Source organism: Ambystoma mexicanum, chromosome 12 (assembly GCF_040938575.1).
Source record: "Ambystoma mexicanum isolate Mex_15411 chromosome 12, UKY_AmexF1_1, whole genome shotgun sequence".
Classification (NCBI taxonomy): Eukaryota; Metazoa; Chordata; class Amphibia; order Caudata; family Ambystomatidae; genus Ambystoma; species Ambystoma mexicanum.
The window spans coordinates 512566420-512591405 of NC_090936.1; the positions used below are offsets into that span (position 1 = coordinate 512566420).

The window sequence follows — 24986 nt, forward strand, 5'->3', positions numbered from 1 at the left end:
GCACTTATTTGAATTAACTTGGCATTATTATTTTAGAAGTAGGTTCAAGAATGCAAAGAGCAATATCAACAGGTAAGCAACACTGTAGCAATTTGTAAGGTTTAGGCAGTCTTTCCCTGCCTAGAAGAGCTCTTCAGTTAAGGTTTTTTAGGGAAAAGCGCAATGCCAAAGCCAAGAATATTGGAAGTTTTCTGTAGGGGAACCAGCAATGCCAAAGTCAAGAGGAAATGCCACAGTTCTGATACAAATCTTCTTAGCACAGATATGTAGCAAGTTAGATCTTTGTAAAGGCACAGGAGCTTTGGAGAAGCCTTCCTGTAGATGCACAAGCTGTTGGGTCTGGGCGACTGGAAATGGGTGAACCCCCAAACAGTAGAAACAGTGCTCCAAAATCAACAGAGCGACACAAATGGCTCAAGGCAAGTTTACCAAGAGCCCCACAGTACCTTGAGAGTGAAGATGACACAGCTGGATGCCTTCTGGATGCACGGTGCAAACCTGGTCTCCTAGTCCTTGGTCATAGTGACGAAAGGGGTACCTTGGATGGGCTCCTGCAGCAGTAGTCGAAAAAGGGACTCACCAGCAAAGAATTCTTCTTACTCCTGCGTCGGTTCATGGTTTTGGTGCCCTTTTATCAGCACCAGGCGCGAACGATCACCGCTGGTTGGAATCCTCTTCTTTTCTCGATATTGCACTCTGGGGAGGGGACTCTGAGGAGAGCATTTGGGTTTCTGGAGGTCCACACGGATGCCACAAAGTTCCAGCGAGCTTCGTCATTTTCAATGCACTTCGAGGTGGTCGAGGTACCTCGGGTATTGGGATTCTGCAGCCCTAGAAGATCACAGGATGTCTGAGGACGGCTCAAATTGAAGATTGTCTTGAGGCTGGTTATGTCCACCAGCCAGAGGGCCAAGTCGTCCTCTTTGGCGGAACTTCCCCGTCGAAGGAAAAACAGGGGCCAGGACAGCAATGGTACTTCAGCAGTGCTGCTGTGGTTACTGGGGATGCTGCAGGCGTCTGTCTTCAGAGCTTCAGTTCCAGTGGTTGACTTTGCCTTCTGTCTCAAAAGCCTTGCCTTTTATTCAGGAACCGATTCATTGTTCTATGGACATGTCAATCACCTGGGGGTGGCTGTCCCTTTAGGACAGCCAACCGCCCAGTTCAAACTGGCTCCAGCCAGGCATACCTTCAGACAAAGGTCAAAGACGTTTCAGGCTCCTCCCTCACTTCCCGCCTCAGAAGACCCACTGGAGCGTTGGCGGGCTTCACAAAAGGATCTCGCCAAAGGCAAAACTCAGAGGACCCACCCCCACCTGGAATGGTAGAAGGGCCAAGAAGAAACACATAAATGAAAAAAGGCGATAAAAGAAGACTGGGGTAATTTTGGGAAAATAGTCACTCATGGTTGCTGTACTGCAGCTGTGTAAACAGCCTGCGAGTAATTAACACCAACATGGTAGAAACATGTATCCACTGCCATCAGCCATTTAGGTTTGTCTGTTACTTTAACTGTAAAGGGGACAGGAGCAGTGGGAAAGGAGTTGGTGTAGCCCCTCAGCACTCCACATAAGGTGGTGTGTGCCAATCCCACAAAAGAAAGGTAAGATAAAAGTATCCTACTATTCTTGAGAACAGTAGTTCTCAGGGAAAGTAATCTAATCTATAAAACTGTTTGTCTGGCTATGCAAATCCACACCATTGAACCCACGGCTACCAAGATTGTAGTCTTTTTGGATGTAAAAAATTCACTCCGTAGACACCCTCATTTACTGATGCTCACCCCGATTCACTACAGTAGGTACTCCGAGGCAAAGTTTGGAAAAGTGCCTGAAGCAAAATGTTCGATGTGTTGGTTATTTCTTTTGAAATTCATTACTAGTGTATAGAGTTCGAAAGTGTATATTAAAGCATTTTTAAAGGGAAATAAATCTTTATCACGTCACTTCAAATATGGGAAATGGCAAGGTTACAGTTTACTTATGTTCATTCACGAGAAGAGCGCACAATCAATCTATCTTCAACATTTTCTCAAATGTGCTGAAGCCGTTGAGTGACATGCCGCACAAAAAACGAACATCACTTGGAAAAGCTCCATCTGATGCAAAGTGAAAATCAATATCAAGAACTTCTGAAACACAACAAACGGCAGCATGACTTGCCGACCAGAGGACAAGAGCGACATCCTCCAGGGCACGTGAGACACCAGAGCAAACTGAAGCAAGACTTGCCAACACGAGCAACATCCACCAGGGCACATGAGACACCACTCGATCAGGACACGAGCAGCACTGGGTACGCCAGCTAGTAAGAAATCGAAAGGGAAGCCCAAGGGACTCCCTAGCAACACTGCACATAGGATGCTGCAACAATCACTTACAGATGCCTGTAATATAATACATGGAGGAAAGCATGATTCCATTAAAGTAAAAAGAATTTCACTAGCAGTAAAAAAGGGTTCCTAAATTGGGGGCAAAAAGAGTGAATGGTAAAAAAATCCCACTCAGGAGAATAAATCAACCCAGAAGTCCAGTAAAAGTGCTGGGGGTCTCTCAGGTTGAGGGGACTTGGCACACGATATTAAAATGATCCCTAACACTCACAACAGGTGAAGGAAGGGTTTGGCCCTCCTTCCCCATATTTGAAAGTCTGCTTAGCCCTGACCCCTTCGCCGCTATGAACCCCGGTGCTGGCAACTAACAGAATCTGCTTGCTTTCGCTGTGCTGCTTCCCTGGAACAGGTGAGATTGTCCTTTCTGCTTCGCTGGTGTTCAGTTTGTAGGGGAATTCTTGGCTTAGAAGGAGTTTCTGATTGTTATGTGGGGGGTCTGTTTGGTCTATTTTGTCCTTTCCTTGTCTTGGTCACGTGGTTGGAGAAACCCTGAAAGATCTGAGCCCTGGCCAGTAGAGCAGCTGAAAGGTGGGGAAACCATGTGTTGTGCTGTGGAACCATTGGTCAGGGACTGCCCCCTCGTCGCCCCAACCACCCTCACTTCACCGCTGGTGTATGGTCAGCTCTGACATACGCCACGGTAGGCCACCTACCGCAGGTTGGGAGGGATTCCTGCTCCCCCTTGACAGGGTGAAGACCCTAAGCCTGTCACAGCAAGTTCATTTTAATATGCAAGTCATTGAGACCCATTGACGGATATGCTGTGGGCATTGCATGAGTAAGCAAAATTGTGCATCTAAAGACTAGAAAAGTGTGGCCATGTGCCCCAAACAAATGTATTGATAAAAAGTAATATGAAACCGTTTCATCCAAGCTGCGTTCAAGGTTTGTACTTCATCTGTGCCTTGCTCCAGTTCCTGCTAGCAATCCATTGTTGGTAAAACTATTATTGGTAATATGTTTTTGCTATAAAACGTTCTCTTTCTTCCAGGGGGTGTCGGATTTGACATAAACTGTGGCGTGCGCCTGCTGCGGACCAACCTGGATGAAAGTGACGTGCAACCAGTGAAGGAGCAGCTAGCACAGGCCATGTTTGACCACATACCTGTGGGAGTTGGCTCTAAGGGGGTCATCCCCATGAATGCCAAGTAAGGCTGCTTTGGAGAACCAATATTTCTTGCTTTGCCATTCTATGGCACCCTGTTGTAGACAGATAATCCTTTAGGGACAGATCATAGTAATGGAAACTTCATGTGGGAAAATGTGCGAGCTGTTGTGTTATACATGCTTCAAGCAGAGGAGTGTGATGGTGTTTGATCAGCAATTTCTTTTGCTCTTTTTGCTCACCCTCGTATCCTTTACTCTTCAGTTGGATGTAATCATGTGCTGCTTCCATAGCTTCTAAGGTTGCTAGGGGACATGAGCACTACAAAGAGCCTAATTTTTGTCCCTCTGAGTTCCTCAACCTATGTGTCTGTTACATGCTGGTGGCGGCTGTAATCTATCAAAAGAATTCTCTATTGGTTTTCCAACAACACAACCAAAGAACATCTTGGTCATTCCAACAATGCAACATTATTAAGAAATTCCCTTTGCATTGTGGATCAAACCACTGTGCCCACCCTTCCTCCCATCCCCTTGTATGGGTCACTCTTTCCTTGGGGATCTCAATTACTAATATGGGCCTGCTTATTTGCTTTAGCTAATCTCGCATTATTCTCTGTAAACGGGAACCTTTTATTGTCTTTACCCATTTGTTCTCTGTGCAAAACCTTTTCTAACTAATCAAAACATTTTCTTAAGTATTGAGAAGTTATACTCATCTGTAACAGAAATGTTGAAATACTTGTTTGAACAATGCTTTGTTTCCATTGGGTATCACTTATTATTTTTAATGTTCTTTCTCTATTTTTTTAGTACATTTGTTTTGTAGATATATTTTTCCATGCTCACTTTTATAGTGCATATTATTTTAAAACTTGTATTGATTGGACATTGTGTGTGAGAATTGTACTTTACCAGCCTGCTCCCATCCCATTGACTGCTCTGTCAGTTTCGAGAATGATAATTACTTAGGATAGACCATTCGAATGGATTGTGTCCTCCCACGTATTCCTGATCTCTAGATTTACTGTCTCCCAGCTCTGCTGCTTCGGAAAGATTTATCACCAGAGGCCGCTGTGTTCGAGGCCGCGGAGTCGTAGTCCCTCGAGGGCTGCAGTCGATCGTCAACGTCATCTGCTCTATAAAGGGCTCGAGCTGCACCGGTTACCTTAGTTCTGTTTTTTCAAGCAACTGCTTTGTGTCACGAACGGCGCATCAGGTTTTTTCCTTGACGATGTCCTTGTCATCTACTCCCACCACACCCAAGACAGGGTTAGGAAAATGTCAATAACCGACCCCCATCGGAATTGCCTCTGGTGTCTCGGCCCAGACCATCGGGTTGACTAGTATGGTTCCTGCCAGGCCATGTCCAATAAGGCTCTTAGGGAACGTAGAGGTAAGCTGGCGGTGGGGGAGGAAACTTCGAAGTCTTCTAAAAGACAAAGATTCAGATGAATCTAGTCGAAAATCTCGACATGGGTCGAGGAGGTCGAGATCGAAGAGTTGCGACTAACAAGTCAAAAAAGTGACATCACAGGTCTTCTTCCTCTGAGAGGAGAGTAATTTACCCATCCAAGCACGATTCCCCTGAAAAATGGGAGGCCTTTAGGGCTTCGATGCTTAAAATATTCAAGAATGTGGCCCAGACCCCCTCGAAGATGCCACATGGTGATCATGCCTCTACCCACTCTAAAAGTGACAGAGGGAAATCAAAACACGCGAGAGCCGAAAAAGAGTCGAGTGTGTCATCAAGGGAAAGTTCCCCGATGCCTTGTACTAAGACAAAACCTCAGGTGCATAAATTGGTGGTAGCGGAATCAACATCAGCGTCGAAGTCGAAACTCGACTCAGTCGACAACCATTGCGTCGAAACCGCAGACGAAAATGGCGTTGCCACCTTTTGACTGTATCGAAGCCTTCTTCGACGGTATCGAAGCCTCCTTCAAAAACGTCAAAGCCAGCGTCGTCTTTATCGACGCCTTCGCCTTTATCGAGGCATTCTTTGATCCCGATACCCAAGTCGACGCCATTGCCCATGCCTAAGTCGATACCAGCCTCTTTACCTGAAAAAGCTTTCCATCCTCAACCCAGACAAGAATTCTTCAGATCCATGTCATCCATTTTTGGAGAACACTTCTCTGAAGAGGATGTCACTTCAGCTGGAGTTACGTTTGGTGCCAGAGAGGTCCCTGAAGAGCTAGTGGATCCGAATTTCAAAATAACAGATCTACAAAATGCCAGTGGCCTAGACACTTCACTTGAAGCAGAATTTGACAGACCAGACCTTGGAGATCATGCTGATCCTAGTTATCGAAATCTCATGGGAAGGGTCATTGATTTTATGGGTTGGAAGACGGTTTCCCCAAATTTCGACCAGGATGACCTGATGGACATCCTGAGTGAAGGTCTTCTAAAAGATCCTTTTCTTCCATTCCATAAAGCACTTCAGAAGAGGGTGATGGTAAATTGGAATACTCCTGATTCTATTTCAGCAGTAAACAAGAAATATATACCAAAATACAGGCCATCTTTATCGGATCCGAAATATTTATCTAAACATCCCTCCCCTGAAAGTCTAGTGGTTCAAGCTGCAACCTCCACTAGGCAATCGGCTTACCCCTCAATACCACCAGACAGGGATGATAAAGTTGATGCTTGGTCCCGGAAAGTTTTTTTCTTCGGGCAGCATGGCCCTTAAATCGTCTAATGTAACTTGTACTTTAGCAAGATTGACAAATACCTTGTGGGACTGCATGACATCAGCGGCTGATCGCATCCCAGAAGGTGAGGAACGGGATGGTTTCCTGGCTATAGTTAAAGATGGTAAAGAGGCTATGGAGGAATGCCTTCAGTCAGGACTGGACACTGCTGAAAGCAGGTCCATGGCAACTAGCACGGTCCTACGCAGGTTTGCATGGCTAAGGAAATCTGGCTTTGCACGTGATGTGCAATCTAGATTACTTAATATGCCCATTGACGGCTTGAGGTTGTTTGACAGCAAGGCGGACGAGAGCTTGGAGAAGCTGCAGACCTCAAAAGCGGCAGCAAAATCACTTAGTGCCGCTATAAAACAGCCTCAACAACACACTTATGCAGGCTCATCTTCCTGGAAGAGTCGCTCCTTTCGTTTTTACTCCCCTTTTGGAAAAGGGACGGGGCAGGCCAGTCAAAGAGGCCAACAGAGAAAACCCTTTCGTGGTGGAAAAGGGAGAGGTGCTAGATCAGCCACAGCAGCGGCTACTACCTCCTCAGCCACTGCTGCAGCTGCTGCAAAGCCACTTTGATGTCTTCGCCCACAAGACCCCGGTGGGAGGCAGAATCACTCGGTATCCGGACGAATGGCGGTGCGTTTCGTTAGATGTCTGGGCACTAGAGATAGTGACCCATGGTTATTGCCTTCCTTTTCATCAAAGACCTCAAGATCCTCCACCGGGAGCCAACACTGTCAAAATTCCAGACCCACTCCTTGGCAGGTGATTTTAACCCTGCACAAGAAAGGTGCAATAGAGCATGTACCTGCAGCGGAAAGGAACAAGGGTTGGTACTCCCCTTATTTTCTCATCCCCAAAAAGGACGGAGGATTGAGACGCATCTTGGGCTTAAGAAATTTGAACAAATTCCCCAGGAAGGACAAGTTCAAGATGGTGACCCTTTCTCAGATCCTTCAGGCTCTTCAGCTTCAGGACTGGCTGGTTTCATTGGACCTTCAGGATGCTTGCTTTCATGTGCCAATCCATCTCTTGAAATAACTTGTTCTTCTGAACACTACAGGTTCGTCTTCCCAAGGCCTTACCAGAGGACCTTTTAGTAAATCTTCCTAATCAATGGAAGAAAGGCTGAGCCAAAACTGGTATGAGCCTCAGACTTCTGATATCAATGTTCGAAATAGCCAGAAAGTCTTTGTAGCGGAGGGATACAGAGTCTAAACTGCAGTGATCTGTTTAGGAAAATGTCAGTTCCGGCCTGCAACGCTGTGCAGGCACGTAAACCGCTTTGGTAATGGTGGCAGCTTCCGCGTGGCCTGAGAAATGGTACTACATTTCCCAGGAAAAAATGCGGCTGTGGTACATGCCTGCCACGTCACACAAAACATTGTTCCCTGAGGGGGCGGAGCCACCAACGCAGAAGCATTTAGGAATCTACAGCTGGAACACTGCGATCGACAATGCTCCAGGAAGTCCTGGGTGCAAGCTTGTTTCTCCGCATCTGCCTTTCTGTGTATTGTAATCGTCATTTATATAGCACCATTGCCCCATTTGTATGGCCTCAACGCGCTTGGTGGCTGGAACGCCCTCGGGGACCGAAGTCCAGGTATGGGAAGAGTTCCAAGAGTGGACTTCTGCCTGGATTAGGATTTAGGAGGGCTGGCTAGGCTTCAGTAAGCAACCCAAGGGGTTGGGTATGTGGGCAGATGCTGTCGTGATCAAGACTGAGTGCTAGTGCAGGAGACTGGATGTGTGCCCAGCTAGACCGAATTTGTCGTATGCTGTCGCTGTATACTAATGGCAGGTGTTGAGGCACGTCAGGATTTGCAGTGCAGAAGGCTATATGAGCATCTACACCGAATTTGGCATAGCCGTAGCTGCATTCTAGAATGCATGGATGGGGAGCCTTGCCTGTGGGATGTGTCCAGACGTGGTGCGTTTATACATGCCTTAAACTCAGTTTATCTTCAATGTCATTTTGTCAGGTTTTACCGACCCTTAAGTGTCCCATGACGATAGGCTGGTCGTTCAAGGGCATCTTCTGGTGGTGTTGGCGTACTACCACTGGGAAACACCTGTCTAGTGGCATTCCTTGAGTGCAATAGGCAAATACATTAAATGGACATTGCCACCTATGGCCTAGACCAATGGTATCGTCTCCCGTTCTCAAAAGAAACAACCGTATAAGTGCATCATGTTTTTTGCCCCCACCAGAGCGTCTTAGTGCATCATCACTCCTATCCCACAAAAGCTATCTAAGTGCATACTGTGTTTTATACCCCAAGTTGAACGGGCACACTTTCGCTCTACCTCGAGTGAAAACCTATGAGTTGAGCGTTCTGAGTGCTTGGGTAAACCCCTTGATAATTAGGTACGGCGGTCCAACTGAGTGTGTAACATGTCCTGTCCCCAAATCAAACTGTGTGCTACAGTTGTTACCTCTAGGGGTCCGTCTAATTGAGCATTCTGTTCAGACACTTTTGTAGCAATTTTCAAGGTACAATCAGATTTTCAGGTGGTGTTCGGTAACCAGATTGAGAACCGGAGGACCAGGGCAGGGGGGTGAGGAAATGGTTGGGGGGCGGTGGGGCTTAGGGGAGGATGGATGCATGATCGTCTGTGGGAGTGGAAAGGGGTGAGTTTATTATGGTGTGCTGCTGCATACCCTGTCGGAATCCACTGTAAATTGTTGTTTTGTTGGATCTGGGCCAGTACTTGTGCGTGAGGAGCAATCAAGAGATAGTGTGGAAGAGGGATTAAATAAGAGGAAGGAAAATACAGGTTTTTAGGGCCTTTCTGAATGTGGTTGTCAATGCAGCAGATGTGGAGAGGGAGAGAGCTCCAGATGGTGGGACCTTGGATAAAAAGGATCACACCCAGTCTGGTGCAGTTATATTGGAGGATAACTAGAAGTGCTGCACCACATCTGAGGGTACTGGAGGGTCGGTAGCATGTGAGTTTATCTTCGAGGAATTCGGGATCAGTGTTGTGGATGGCACAGTGAATAATGCACATGGCTTTAAAGGTGGTGCCTATCTAATAGGGATCCAGTGTAGGACTCTCAGTGCAGGGCTCATGGGTTCTCTAGGCATGAGCAGGCAGGCTGCAGCGTTATAGATTCTTTGGGAGTTTCCTAAGTTGAAACGCTGGTGTGCCAAGATAAAGGCAGTTTGCATAGTCTAAGTGGGAGAGGATGATTTTGAGGATGGTAGAGAATCTGTGTAGGTAGGTGAGGTATGGGAAGATTTGCCTGAGGATGCGTAGGTGGAAGAAGCAGGTTCTGGAAACAAAGTTGATGTGTTGAGATAGGGATGGATTTGAGTCCAGCTTACATCCGAGGTTTTTCACTAAAAGAGGTTCCGGGGGGAGGCCTAGAGAGTGAGGCCAGCGGATAAGTTGGGGTAAACAGTGGTTTTACCACAAACTATAATTTCTGTTTTCCAGGGTTGGGGGATGAGGTGGTTGGTCATCATCCAGTGGTCAATATCTGAGAGGCATGATGAAAGATCTGGACGGGTGGTACCTGGCGATTTTGACGGTGATCTGAGTATCCTCTGCGTAGCTGTAGCAGGTGAGATTGTGGGAGCGGATGAGTGCAGGTCGAGTGGGCTGAGATAGATATGGAAGAGGAGGGGAGATGGGCATGCTCCCTGCAGAACCTTTTTCAGCACTGGACGTGATGCAGAGGGTGGGAAGAGCATGATTTGCAAGTGATTGGAGATCCATGTGAGAGCCGTGTCCTTGATTCCTAATGAGTGTAGCCTGTTTAGGAGTATGGTGTGGTCAATAGTATCGAAGGAGGTCGAGAGGTCAAGGAGTCTGGCGCATCCCTTGCGTCCGCTGTTCTTTTTAGGTTGTCCCAAACCAACACCAGGGAGAGTACTCAGTTCCTCAGAGGGGTCTGAAGCTGGATTGGGCAGGGTCAAGAAGGTTGTTGGCTTCAGTGAAGTGGCAGAGCGGCTTGTATGCTGTGCGGTCCATGAGCTTGGCCATGAAACGTGTGTTGGAAGTGGGCCGGTTGTTCTGAGGCATGAGGGGGTTGAGCGTTGTTTTTTTTAGGATGGGTTTGATATAGGAGGTTGTCAAAGCTTCCGGGAACATTCCCGATGTGAGGAATTGGTTAAGGAATGAGCGTGCAATACTGCCAGCACAGGTTGATGTTAGGATATTTGGGCGGGCATGGGTCTTCAGGGGATCCTGACTGGTGGCTTTGCGCTAGTAGCGAGAGGAACTCCTGGTGTGAGATCGGGGAGAAAGAAGGTTTACATCGGGAGAGAGTTGGGACAGGGGACTGGAGGTAAGAGGGGGCATCATTGCTATTTTAGAGACTATGGCACTGTGCCTATCAATAGCAAGGGAGTTAAGTGGGGGAGGGTTTGAGCAACCTGGTGACTTGAATTCCGATATTATTCTGTGCAGTTCCTTGCTTGGGTTGCGAGAGTTCAAGATTCTGTTCCCATAGAATGTTTGTTTTTTTGGCTTTTATAATTTCCGACCTGTAGTCCCTGGTTAGTCTTACCAGGGGGGGGGGGGGGGGTTTGTTTGCGGGGGCGGGTTGGTTGTTCTGTTCCAGATGGTGCTTGAGAGTTTTGAGAGATTTGAGATGGGTGGTGTACTATTTTGGGGGGTGGGAGGCTGATCTCCGAGAGGTCCGTAGTGTTGGAGTGGGGGTGCTGGAAAACAAGTGATCATGGGGGGAGGGCCTTCCTGGAGGGAGAGTACTGTAAGTGAGTTGAAGAGGGAATTGGCTAGGTCCGGGGTGATAATGACTGTTCCCCTGGGTTGGGGGACGGAGGCTGGTGGATGCCAAACATGGCCCTGGGAGGGGGCCAGGGGTAAAGATGGTAAGGAGAAGAAGATTGCTGAGTGATCTTTTCATATTGGGGTGGCATGGAGGCAGAGTGGATATGATGTATGTGGTGCTGAAAACTGCATCAAAGGTATGGCCTGCAGTGTGGTTGGGGGGAATTAAATTAGTTGTCAGTTTGAGAGCTTCTAGGTAATCTGTGAGAGAGCGCGTCATGGGGTTTGAGGGGGGAGTAAAACGAAATGTTGAAATCTCCTAGTATGGTGAGCGCTGGATGTAGGTTGTAGGTTCAGGGTAGTTGAGGAGCGTCGCTGAGAGTCTGCAAAGTTTGTGTTGTAACCAGGGGATCTATAAATGAGTAGAAAGCTGTGGGAGGTAGTGAAGGAGAGTTGGAATTTTACATCTAGGGATTCATAAACTCTTTTGCTGGCTAAGGGTTCATAGTAGTCCGCAAATAAGGTCTCTGTGATGAAGAGGATGTCTGGGTTTTCGTCTGAGATAAGGTCAAGGATGTTAAAGATGTCTCTGTAGTTATCTGTAGTGTTCCCCCCCCCCACCTCCCTGCCTGTGCTAGAGTCTTCCCTATTGATTAGCTCTCCATGTAGTGTGATCCCTTCTCCTTTACGCTACCCTGTTGCCCTGGGGGGAAACTCTGACTGCCTTCCTGAGATTCTGTCTCCTGTTATTGAACTGGAAATTGCTTTAACGGACACTCCTTTATACCAAATGATATCTGCTTACGGATTGCCTTTAGATCAAGTTCTGGTACTGTATCTATGTATACCTGTCCCTTACCTGCATAGACCCTCTTGGACTACATTTCTTTCCTGTGTCATTCCAGTTGTGTGGGTCTACATCTCCCCTTCAACATGTGATTTCCTGTCTCCCCTGTGTTTGGTTCCTCATCCTCTACGTGAACGTTTACTTTGGACTTCCTTCCACCATCCTTCTAGTTTTCATCCTTGTGCCGCTTGGGAGGGCCATACGCTCCTTTTGTTTTTTATCTTCCTCATTACATCGTTTTGGTTCTCCCAGTTAGGGAGGGAGAGTTATCAGTTGTATGCCCTCTCCTAGTGAGAGCCCCAGCACTTTTTGCTGGATTTATGGAACTTTTTCGTGTTCTCCTGAATGAGGGGAGAATTTTTTCCCCTCATTCATTCTTACATACTCTAACCATGGGAACTCTGTTCTTTGTTACAGCTATTTTCATGGAGTCTTAAAGGCATCTATGTTAGACTTTGCAGCACACAGCACCCTATGTGGAGTGTTGCAGCGGACCCTTTGGGTTCGCCTTTTTATTTGTTTTAATTTTCCCAGATATCTAAGAGAACTACTGTTCTTAAGGAAAGAGGGATATTTTGTATGCTTCCTAAAACTTTGATTCGAGGAGATTGGGTCCTCGGACGTTTTCCATATCTGACATCTGTCCACATCTGTGCTGCTTCGGAAAATTTTCAGCGCCTGCATCGATGCGCCGTCCCAGAGGGCCTCTTCCGACGGCCGACGTCACCCGATGTGATAAGTAGGACGCACGACGCCCGTAGCCTCAGTTCTGTTTTTTCCGCAAACGTGTTCGCTTCGTGAATCTCGGTACGCCTCGACTCTTTGGAGTTTGTTGTATTCTTCTCGGTTCTTTGAACCTGTTCGGTTTTTGTGAAAACCTGTTCGTGACGATATCTACCTCGTCTTCAACCCCACGTCCGGGCTTCAAGAAATGCGGGGACTGTGGTTCCAGGATGTCGGTAACGGACTCGTACGACGCCTGCCTCTGGTGCCTCGGGGAGGCCCACGACACGGACGACTGTCGACTGCCAGTCGCTCACGGCCAAGGCCTTGCGGGAGCGCAAGAAAAAGTTGTCAGTAGGTAGGGTGTCTAAGCCCAGGAAGTCGAGGTCTGCAGGGCTTTCAACGGATGATTCGAGAGGCGACTCTCCGCGTCATCGTCGGAGGTCCAGTGGGTCTCCTTCCAGGAGTCGGTCTCGCCACTCCTCTGCGTCTTCGAGGCATTCCCGGAAGCGCCGGCATCGGTCGCCTTCCCCGTCCTCTTCCGAGGACTCCGCCCGTCGGCGGGTCGCTTATCCCACCATAGCAAGCGACACCGGAGGAATGGGCTTCTTTCGGGAAGATGATGTTGGCGATGCTTGAATCGCAGGGCACCGGTCCGTCCGTGCCTCTGAGTGGGGTCGGTCGTGATCGGTCGAGAGACACCGCTCGTACGCCTTCGGGCTCGGGTGGTCGGCACAGTTCACGGGAGAGGTCCCGCTCGGACAAGGGTAACCGTTCTCGCCATGCCCGTTCCAGGTCCCAGTCCTCGACACGCTCTAGACCGTGTGATCCTGTGCCGTCTTCGAGGAAGACGTCGACGCCTGTAGCGCCGAGGTCGTCGTCGACGACCTCTCTCGAGGCTCTGCTTTCGAGGGGGTCGTTGACGCTCTCAGCGCCTAGGTCGTCGAAGGACACGCTCGGAACCCTGGCTTTGAGGCCTGTGTCGCCGCCGCCGGTGTTGGCGGCGCTGCGGCTGACACCAATTTGCTCGACACCGAATCTCTCGACGCCGGCGCTGACTCGTTCGGCGCCCTCAACGCCTTTCGAGGCGGTGGTGTCGGAGGTGCCCCGTGGCACGGGGGTAGCCCCTAGAAAGGCTCTGGCTAAGGTCAGGCATAGCTTTGGTCCCCAGGTGTCTTCCTCTCACTGCCTGGAGTACATTTCAGAGGGTGATGATGTCTTGGTTCCGGTTACGTTGCCTGATGAGCTTCTCTCGGGCCATAGCCAATTTGATGACCTGAGGCAGTCAATGCATGATGCAAGTGGACTGGACACCTCTCCGGAGGTGGAGTTTTGTAGGCCGGAGCCTGGCACTCATGCCGATTCTTCGTACCGGCGCCTTATGTCTCGGGTCACCGAGTACTTGGGATGGTCGGCTCCCCCAGGGGAGTTTGTTCAGTATGATCTCACGGACGTCCTTGATCTTGGTTCTCCCCCCCCCCCCCCCCACTGACCCGGTACTGCCGTTTCATATGGCTCTGCAGAGAAGGTGGCAGCGGCTTGGACTGCTCCGGAGAGTCTCCCGGCAGTGGGCAAGTCTTTGTCGCGAAAATACCGTCCAGCCAGTAGCGATCCTTGCTACTTGTCCAGGCACCCCACTCCGGAGACTTTGGTGGTGCAGGCGGCTACCGCCCCGGCAAAGCAGGCGTCGTATCCTACCATCCCTCTGGATAGGGACGACAAATGTTTTGATGGCTGGGCGAAGAAAGTGTTTTCTTTAGGGGGTATGGCGCTTCAGGCGGCCAACTCTGTATGTGCCATGTCTCGTTTCACACACACACTGTGGAACTGTTGCATTAGCGGCTGAACATATTCCCGAAGGGGACGAACGGGATGGTTTCCTTGCTATGTTCAGGATGGCAAGGATGCCATGTGTGAGGCCGTTCAGTCGGGTTTGGACATGGCAGATTGTGTCAGCCGGTCCATGGCGGTGAGCACCGTAATACGCAGGTTTGCGTGGTTGCGGAACTCGGGGTTTGCTCCTGATGTGCAGTTCCGGCTCCTCAACATGCCCTTTGACGGTGAACATCTTTTTGGCAGCAAGGCTGACGAGAGCCTTGAGAAGTTGCAGACCTCCAAAGCTGCAGCGAAGTTGTTGGGCGCTGCAGTTCGACAACCTCTGCCTTTTCGTCCTAGGGGACAACAATGGAGGGGTGGTTCCTTTCGCTATTACTCGTCCTTCAGTAAAGCGAGAGGAGCTGTCAGTCAAAGGGGTCACCGTAAGAGTGCCAGAGGTGGAAAACAGGGTACTCGAGGTGCCAAGGCCGCTCGGGCAGTTGCCTCTTTGCCCTCCGGCAACACCACAGCCGCTACCACTCAGTTATGAGGCCAGGTCCCATGGTTCGCCGGTTGGGGGAAGGATGGCGCAGCATCTTGTAGAGTGGCGTGCCATTACTTCAGATGTGTGGGTTCTGGAGATCATAACCCACGGCTACTGTCTTCCCTTTCGGCAGAGGCCTCACGACAATCCACCTGGGAACCTCTCTTTAAAGAGTCCGGTTCCGCTCCTTGCGCAGGAAATTCAAGCCCTGCTGGAGAAAGGCGCCATACAACTGGTGCCTGTAGCGGAGAAGAACAAGGGATGGAGGGATGGTATTCCCCCTTATTTTTTTATTTCAAAGCAAGACTGGGGATTGAGACCCATCATGGACTTGCGCGGCTTGAACAAACTCCTCGGGAAGGACAAGTTCAAGATGGTTACTCTCTCTCAAGTCCTCCAGGCCCTTCAACTTCAGGACTGGTTGGTGTCTCTCGACCTCAAGGACGCTTACTTCCATGTGCCGATCCATCCCAAGCACAAGAAGTACCTGAGGTTCGTGGTTGGCGACTCTTTCAGTTTCGGGTCCTGCCGTTCGGATTGACCTCCGCCCCGAGGGTTTTCACCAAGCTCATGGTGGTGGTGGTGGCAGCGCATCTCAGGAAAGGGGGATTCACGTCTACCCCCCACCTGGACGTTGGTTGATCATGGGGAGCTCTCCCGAGCAAGTCCTGGATCATCTGTCCGTCACCTGCCACTCCCTTCACAAGCTGGGCTTCTACCTCAATTTAAAGAAGTCCCATTTGACGCCAACACAGCGGCTCCAGTACATCGGAGCAGTGCTCGACACATCCCCAGGTGAGGGCTCTTCACATTCAGCAGATGGTGCACAAGTTTCAACTTGCCCAGACTCTCCCGGCGTTCGAGTTCTTGAGTTGCTCGGCCTCATGGCATCCTGCATTCTTCTGATGCCAGAGGCTCGTCTGCGGATGAGGTCTTTGCAGTGGGCACTCAAGATGCAGTGGTCGCAATCTTCCGGCAGGATGTCGAACCCTGTTCAGGTGCTGCCGCCCAGGACCTTCTGTGGTGGGCCGTCGAAGGCAATCTGATGAAGGGGGGCCCCGTTTTGGCTTCCCTCGCCGGAGTTGACGATCGTGACGGACGCATCCCTCACGGGATGGGGAGCTCATGCCAACGAGTTGACAGGCAGCGGTCGTTGGTCTCCGTCGGAGTCCAGACTCCATATCAATCTGTTGGAGCTGAGGGCCGTCAGGCTAGCCCTGAAGGCTTTTCTGCTGACTGAGCGAGGAGAGTGCCCTGATCCTAACGGACAACACATTGGCCATGCACTACCTCAACAAAAAGGGGGGGCAGGGTCACTTCCTCTGTGCAGAGAGGCGATGCAGCTCGAGTTTTGGCCCATCTAGCAGGAATTTTCGATGTTGGCTGTTCATCTGGCCGGGGACGACAACGAGATGGCGGACGCTCTGAGCAGGCAGAGCACGATCTCTCACGAGTGGGAGCTGGCTCAGATTCTCCTGGAGATCTTCGCCCTTTGGGGGACCCCTCAAGTGGATCTCTTCGCCTCCAGTGTCAACTGGAAGTGCGAAAGGTTTTGCTTGCGGGAATTTCCTCCAAAAGGAGCCTTAGGAGACGTGTTTGTGGTGGAGTGGTCTTTCCCACTGCTGTACGTGTTTCCTCCCGTCCCCGTCATCCCGCAAGTACTGCGGAGGGTACGGAGGTTCGGTTCCCGGATGATCCTCATTGCTCCGGCGTGGGCTCGGAGGACGTCGAACCCGGACCTTCTCGACTTGTCTATCTGCCCTCCGCGTCGTCTTCCCTACCGAGACGATCTGCTCTCACGGGAGGGGGGGGGTCAGGTTCTCCATCCAGAGGTCAGATCCCTCAACCTTCACGCTTGGCTTCTGAAAGGTTGATGTGTAAGGATTGGGACCTCCCTGAAGACGTGTTGGAGGTGTTGCTCTCGGCCAGGCGGCCGGCAACAAAGTCTCTGTACCGTTGACATAACTTCTGCGACTGGTGCAGAGTTAAGAATGTGGATCCTTTTGAGTGTGACATTCCCATGTTTGTCTTTTTTGCTTTCCTTGGCCCACAGGGGCTTGCAAGTGGGTACCATTAAAGGTTACCTGGCGGCGCTGTCCATATTTAAGCGCTTGTCTGAAGAATGTTTCTATTTTAAGATTCCTTTAAATTTCTCAGTTTTTAAAAGGGCTCACTAATGTTTCATCCGTCACCTTTTCTGGTGCCCGGTTGGGATTTGAACCTTGTTCAGTTTCTTATGGGTGCTCCGTTTGAGCCTTTGCATTCTTGCCCTTTGAGACTGTTAACTCTTAAAACTGTGTTTTTGGTTGCGGTTACTTCCGCTCGCAGAGTGAGTGAGTTACAGGCACTTTCAGTTAAGCCACCCTTCACTGTGTTTCATAAGGACAGGGTTGTCCTTCGAGTTAGTCCTTCCTTTCTTCCAAAGGTGGTTTCGGAATTTCATTTGAGCCAGAAGGTTGTTCTTCCGGGGTTCTATCCTCCTCCACATGTAAGGAAGAGGAGAGGCTCCATAGGCTTGAGAGGCTACATAGGCTTGATATTTTGCGCATGTCCCGGGTCAGAGTGGACGATCGACTTTTCATTGGTTACGCTGGAAAGCGTTTGGGACAAGCTGTGACGGAACAGACTTTGTCTCGTTGGATTATTTTAGCTATCTCCGAGTGTTACAGCTTGGCGGGTAAGGACTCTCCGGCTGGCTTGCGGGCCCATTCTACCAGGGGAGTGGCTGCGTCTACTGCCCTACAGAGGGGTGTTCCTATTGTCACATCTGTGATGCAGCCACCTGGGCTTCTGTACATACTTTTGTACGTCACTACTCCCTCTATTTCATCCGAGGGCAGGATCTGGCCTTTGGCAAGGAAGTCCTTTATTCCGCAATTTGATTGGGCATGCTAAATTTGTGTTCTAAATTCTTTTCCCACCTCCTTGCTTGGTACTGCTTTGGGAGTCTGTCATAGATATGGAGTAAGATTTTCATCTTTATGATAAATCTTCCTGACTGTGTCAACCCCAGAACTTTTTGCTTGGAATTGGTAATTATTTTACCTTGTCCATAGGTAAGTGGGAATTTTTTTTCCCCTCTCACCTAGTCTTTTAACTTTTTTATTTATTCATTTATTTTTTTATATGGGTGACCCTTTTATGTCAATCCATAATGTATCATTGTAGTTAGTTTCCTATAACTTTGGACTGACTGTAATGTACTATTTCAGCAGACCGCATTTTAAATGCAGTGGCTTCCTTTTAATTCTTATTAAATGCAGTGGCTTCCTTTTTAATTCTTATTATTTCTTTGGTGAACTACTGTTCCCAAGAAGTAAAGGGGATTCACATCCCCTTTACATTAATTTAAGTGAGCTTGACACCCCACCTTATGCGGAGTGCTGGAGGGATACAATGTATCCCCTTTCTTACTTACCTGGTAACAATTTTGTTACAATTGCAAGTTAACATGAATGGCGGGTGGGAGTGGTTTTACCTTTGATGTTTAGTCTTTGACTCGCAGGCTGTCAAATAGGCCTCTGTAACACATGTAAGGGCCACCATTCTGCTTGAATGGTGGACTCCTTCTTTTTTCCACCATTTCTCATTTGCTTGTCATTTCCTAGGTCCTCTTCTTCCATTCTAGGCAGGAATGACCTTGGTCGAAGTTTTGTCTTTGGGAGAATCCTTTGTATTCTACACCTAGGCTCTGAGTGTCTGAAAAGGCAGGAAGCGAGGGACAAGTCCAAAACTCTGCAGCCCTTTGTCTTTCACCTTGCCTAAAAGGAACCGTGACCCAAAGGGGGGGGGGGACTGGCTGTCCTTTTTGGACAGCCAGACTTACCCTTTCCGTAAACAGCAGGGAGAGTTTGCAGAATGTGTGCTGTAATTCCAGATAAATACTCATATCCTGGAAACTGCTGACAAGTCGACCACTGGAGCTGAATCGGTAGAGTGAGATGAAGAAAAGACATCTGTAGCAATTTCCAGCGACCGGAAAGCCTGCTGTTTAACTGGAGCCTGATGCAACCCTTCATTCCAATCGACCTGGGCGTCCCGAATGCGGCAACTCCTATCCAGAGGCTGGTGGGATCTAATAGTCTCAAGATGACCTGCAAAACAAGCTATCCTTGGACGTGATATGACCTTTCTGGGCTGCAAAACGCCAATACCAGCGGACCTCGAGTCTGAGTGCAGTGCATGGTCTTCTGAAGTCCAAATCCTGCTGGAACTTTGGTGACCTCCTGCTGGACCTCCACAGAGAAAATTCAAATCCCTGAAGTCCCCTCACCAAGAGTGCTGGACCGAGAAAGTGAAGAGAATCCGACCAGTGATATTCGTTCTTCGTCTGGCTACTGTAAAAAAAAAAGTGCCAAATCCAGAGCCACAAGAATCTATGAAGAAACCTTTGCAGGAAGCCTCCTTTGACGACTGCTGCTGCAAGTTCTCATCCAGTGTCAAGTTCTTTTTTTCTCCAGTGACCAGGTCCTGTGCTGCTGCATCCTAAAGGCATTCAGCAAGAAGCTCTTCTTTTCTCCTAAGGTACCGTGTGGCCTAGGGTAATACTTACCTTAAGTCTGGTGTGCATCCTGTGAGGCTGAGTGGGTGGTTTGTGTGGTTGGGAGTTTGCCTATACCACCTGCCCAGGCCTAATGCTGGAATGCATGTAGGGAGCCTTCTGTGAAGTCCCTGAACACTAAAACACTAAAGCTAATACATACTTTTTGAAGAAGAAAATGCATGCTATAGAGTAGGGAAGGACTCTAAAAGATAAGGCTTTGGTCTTGAAAACTATAACAAGTGTAAAAGTACTTAGTTGTAAATGAGTTTGTATTTTAACTGTATTTCTGAACTAGAATAGGTTACAACGTGTTACAGGGATGACTTTTAAGTTGCTTGTTGCTCCTTTAAAAAGTATATACATTGCTTTATTTACATTGAATAGTGTCCAACTCTTAAAAAGTAATTGTGTTGGTACTGTTCTCCAGCATGGGGTCTGTCATGGATTCACATGCTCATGAATATTCCCTGTCTTCAGGCCGGGAATCCTCGGTAAAAGAAAAAAGTTTCACTTTCACTTACAAACTGTATTTCTCCTCTAAACCAATCACTGTACTCTGGGGTCATACTGCTCCCATCCAATGACTGCCCTCTCCCTAAGCCCCTTCTCTGGCAGCCATTTTAACATTTTTACAGCACATGTTCAAGTGTTGGGAGTCCTCGAGATTTGCTCCGTGAGCTATTTTACAGTTTTTGCGTTTTTCCAGGGAAAAAGTCCTATTTTTGTCAAACGAGCCTGTGTGCTCTTCTCTCCATCTGCCGACAAGTGGGAATCCGTTTTCTGTGAATTTCAGTGTCCTTCAAGGGCAAGGATCGTCTAATTTTAATCAAAGTTTCCAGAAGGCCATCAGGCCTACTCCGCGCATCCGACCATGACGGAGGAGAAGGAAGTTCCCTTTTCAAGATCTGCACCAGATGCGGACTGCGGAACGTGTTTGTGGAGGACAAACACCTTCAATACCTCTACTGCCTTCACCCAGACAACAAAGAAAGAGATTGCGAGATCTGCCTCAGCTTCTCCAAGAGAATGATGAATGATCGACAAAGTAGACTGGAGACGTAGCTAAGCGCCAAGGCCTCTGCCCTGTGCCCCAAGCAGGGTCATGCCTCACCCAGGACCAACTGGTCCGTCCTTTTAGGGCGCTCCATCCGTGGGGGCCCAAGACAAGGCCAAGCACCGCAAGTCTGATTCAGTCGGTGTCACCGCGCAAGCTGGTCCCTCGATGGGCAGGGCATGATCAATGTCACCATCTGCCTCCATCGCCAGCCATCGATTGAGCTCCTCCTCAAAAAGGAAGTCGCCCAACAAAGCTAAGCTGCGGGACAAGCCAGAGAAGCCTAGGGTGGAGGAAAAGACGGCCGACCTGCCCAAGAAGGCCCAGGCGGCTCAGGAGAAATCTTTGTCCACGATTTGCGCTGGTGGCGGCCGCTCCCACGAAAGCCAAAGGGGCTGACCATGTGAAGATGGCCCTTACTTCACCCATGGTGTCCCTGCTCCAGAGGTGGGAGGCCTCAGCCGGGGCAGTGACAAAGTCTGCTGGCATACTGGAGAAGAGGATGCAATCGCAGAGCCCGCCTCAGACCCCTCAGGGTGTTTAAAAAAAAAAAAGAAAGGCAAGGGGAGAGAGGGGGGGCTGGTGGGGATCAAGTTCCAGGCCATACCCCAAGACAAGGATGTATTGTCCTCGGACGATGTGGACAGGGAGTCCCTGCACACGGTCCACGAAGACGACGGCAGCGGCACAGGGCCTACTGTGCCCACCACGCCTGCTCAGCCGAGATATGTATCCCTGGACATCCTTTTGGCCCTACACACGCTGGTGTCAAAAATCCAGAAGAGGATGATGCAAGCACCCGCCTGGTGGCTCCGGATCAACATCCGGCTAAAAAGAGGCAGTGCCATCTGATGCCCCTGTGTCATCCTCCACACCAAGTGCCCTCCCCCTAATCCCCCCCCCCCCCCGATGGACACGGCAACAAAGGACTATGATGACATTGTCATGGGGGGGCGGATCGCCGCAACAGAGGGGGGTGGGGTTGTTTCATGCCATGGTCGCCAAAGCTTCCAAGCTTTTCCAGCAGACGACCGAAGAGACCAAGAAGGAGGGCTTCCTATACCAGAGGCGCGAGGCCAAGAGGAAGACCATCATGGCAGTGCCCCTACTGGACGACGTGTGGGAGGAAGGCCTAGCCCTCCTGAAGAATCCTTGCTTGGCCCCGAAGGGAGTCCGCACCCAAGTGCCTACGGTCGCAACCATTGCCGGACTCTGTGGTGTCGGCGGCTGCGAGAAAGAGGTCGTCTAACCCCTTGTCATCGTCCTCGGTCCCTCCAGATAGAGAGGGGAAGAAGTTGGACGCCATAGGTAGGAAGGTCATTTACTCCGGCGTCGACCATCAAGGCACCCAACATTTTGGCGATCCTGGCCAGGTACGACAGGGAACTGTGGTACAAGCTGCCCACGATTCTGGAGTTCCTACCAGATGATAAGCGGGAGGGAATCGCCCTCGTCCAGGAAGGTGAAGTGGCATCGGACCATGCCATCACGGTGACCCTGGACATCGCTGACACAGGTTTCCGCCAGATGGGGGAACAGTGTTTGTCTCCGACGTCGAAGCTGGATGAAGGCCACCAATTTCCGCCAGGAGGTCCAGACGAGGGTACTGGACATGCCCTTCGACGGGGATAACCTCTTCAGGAAGGCTCTCAGTAACCTCTGCTGAATTGGCGAAGAGGCCCGACACATTGGAGTTCAGTGAAGATTGACGCTGCATTTCCTGTCAGCAACGTCGGGTTGCGTGATAAGTTTAATAAGACCCTTTTGCTGGAGGCATAATTTCGACTACACCACCTGCAACCACATTGAGATTAGTATTTCTCAGTTAAATTATGCCTTAAAAGGTATTTTTATTGCATTTTAAAAGCTACATTCAGGAGTTTACATTACCGTTTCCACAAAGGTGGCTTTGCCATTTTATCTATTGAGGAGAGATGAATCTGTAAGAGAATACTGCCCATTTTCAATGTTGTTCTCTTATTTGGATATTGCCAAACAAGTGAAAATACTTGTGGCAAAGATGACTTTTATTTTGACACTCTGTCATCTATCATTGTCACTCCCAAGAGGTGTTGGGTTAATAGAGAGAAAACGATTTAAACATTGAGCCACGGTAATAACGGAAAGTAGTTGCTGGGGGGGGGGGCAAGAGGGGCGAAGGCTCTCAGTTTAAACTCTCCTAGTTGCTTGGATTTGCCTGTCGCTATGGCTTCACTATAAGGCCAGGCAAAAAGATCTGCTAATAAAGAAGCATCAGCGCCATTGGCGGCCACCTTTTTAAAAGGCCAAAAGGTGGCTCGCCTCCTCCTGCTCAAACACTATTAGAATCTAATATTGAGACTATATTATTAGAAAGGAGTTCTTAAACCCTAAATAGAAACTACTAACATTAAACTCCAACAACTGGGATAAGCATTGGGTGAATTTTGAATACAGAATTGAGGTTAAGAGAAGAATTAGCATAGCTGAAGACATTGCTACTTGAGATACTCACATGGAAAAATCCATACATACTCTTCAGAACCAAAATTAAGATTTGGAAGATAGAAATCGTAGAAATTACCTATGTTTTTGATTTCCAGAGGGAGTGGAAGGGGATGAAGTTGCTCTTGTTCAAGAAAACCCTACCTAACTTCTTTAATCTACATTCTTCCATTGTTCCTAATATACAAAGGGCACACAGAGTGGGGTTTGAACAAGCGAGTCAAAAGAAAATTGCACCAAGAACAATTCTCTTTTTGCTTCTTGAATATACACCACTACAGCTGATTTTGCAGAAGGCTTAAGGAATTGAACATCTGGTTTGGAATGGTCACAGGATTTTTATCTCACAGCATGTGTCCAAGACTACGGCGAGCGCAGAAAAGTTATTTACCTACCGTCCTGCATGCAAGCAATTGAATGCGAGATATGGCCTGTTCCATCAAGTCACCATTAATGGCAACATTTCTTCATTTGTGGATCCAGCTGATCTATCTAAAGAACATTAGAAGACTATAAAATATTGAGGCAATGGATACTGGTACCACCAGTCACATCTGTTTCTTTCTCTTTTTTTTGGTGTCTACCACGTGATCCATTTCAATAAGTTTTGCCCTTTATGGGATGCGCCTACACTATCTTTTGCCACATGATATTGCGATTCTAACTTTAAAGCTTTTTATGTTTGTTCCATCTCACTTTCTCATAAATTTTGGTTGGGATTGTCTTGAACACCATGACGTTACACATTTTTGTTTTGTAACACCCTGTTGTCAGATTTTACCATGCTTTCATTATTTTTTTCTCTTTGATTTTTCTTCCCATTTTTACTGTCTTTGGACAACCTAAGTAACAATACCTTTTTGTTTTGGTGTATGCAAACTATTCTATATATAGAAATGACCTTAATTGGAAACAGCTTTTAACTATTCATTAATTGTTTTTCTCTTCTTAGACTGACTTTAAGGTGCATGACATGGAATGTTAAAGGTTTTAACAATCCAATAAAGAGACAAAAGCTTCTAGCTCACACCAATAGATTTAAGCCAACTATTGCTTGCTTACAAGAATCCATGAAATAGAAAATATTTTGGGTAGGCGATGTATTGGCTATTCAAGTAGATGGTAAACATAATGGTGTGGTAAACATAACGGTGTGGCAATCTTAATTAAAAAGGCCATTTACTATCAGATCATACCTAAGATGGACACTAAAAGGAGATTGGTCTTAGCTAATTTATCAATTGACTCTCACATTTTTTCGATTCTTAACTTTGGGCCCACTAATCCCAACCCCATTTTCTGGAGTGATTTGAAACAAATGATTTTACAATCTGACCTCTCTAATCTGGTTCTTTGTGGGGAATTTTAATACAATTATTGACCCTTTTCTAGATAGACCCCCTCCTTGTCAATTTAAAAATAGCAAATCACACACCGAATTTACAAGATAATAGAAGAAATTGGTGGTGTTAACTCATGGAGGTTTTCACACCCTACAGATTTGGACTTCACCTTTCACTCCCTCCCACATAACTCACTATATCGTATTGATTACATTTGTGTTGCCAAATCTTTAGTACATGCAATAATTGACTTCACTATTGATTGTAATATCAGATAATTCTCCTGTAATAACTAATTTAGAATTGGGATGCGTCAGAAATGGCGTAAGCAGATGGAAATTTAACAACTCATTACTTCAAGACATTATTTTGAAAAATGTCTTCTTGACTTTCACCATTTGTTCTTTTAAATCAATAAAGATGACACTTCTCCGGCCAATAACTGGGATGCATATAAAGCGGCCTTGCGCGTCATATCCCATATGTAGCCAAGAAAAGGGAGGCAAAAAAGGATTTAAATGTTCTTCATGGTCAATTGCGGGTTTTAGAGAAAAAAATACAATACTAAAGTGAATGATGCTGTTATTAGACCGATTCTTTCTCTTCACTTCTCTCTTAATACAAAATTGACACAACAAGCTTTCGGTGTTGTGCGAAAGTTTAAATCCAAAATATGAGTCATCGAGCAAAGC

The 24986-nt window shown here is 48.1% G+C and overlaps 1 protein-coding gene across 1 annotated transcript in view; it reads left to right on the forward strand.

The window, feature by feature from the left end:
- The window catches only part of RTCB (RNA 2',3'-cyclic phosphate and 5'-OH ligase), a 280519-nt gene that overhangs the window by 122585 nt on the left and 132948 nt on the right, over positions 1–24986 (forward strand). The window contains exon 5 of the mRNA XM_069628792.1: positions 3381–3537. Coding sequence (XP_069484893.1) covers positions 3381–3537 — 157 coding nt within the window. The remainder of the gene's footprint in view (positions 1–3380; positions 3538–24986) is intronic.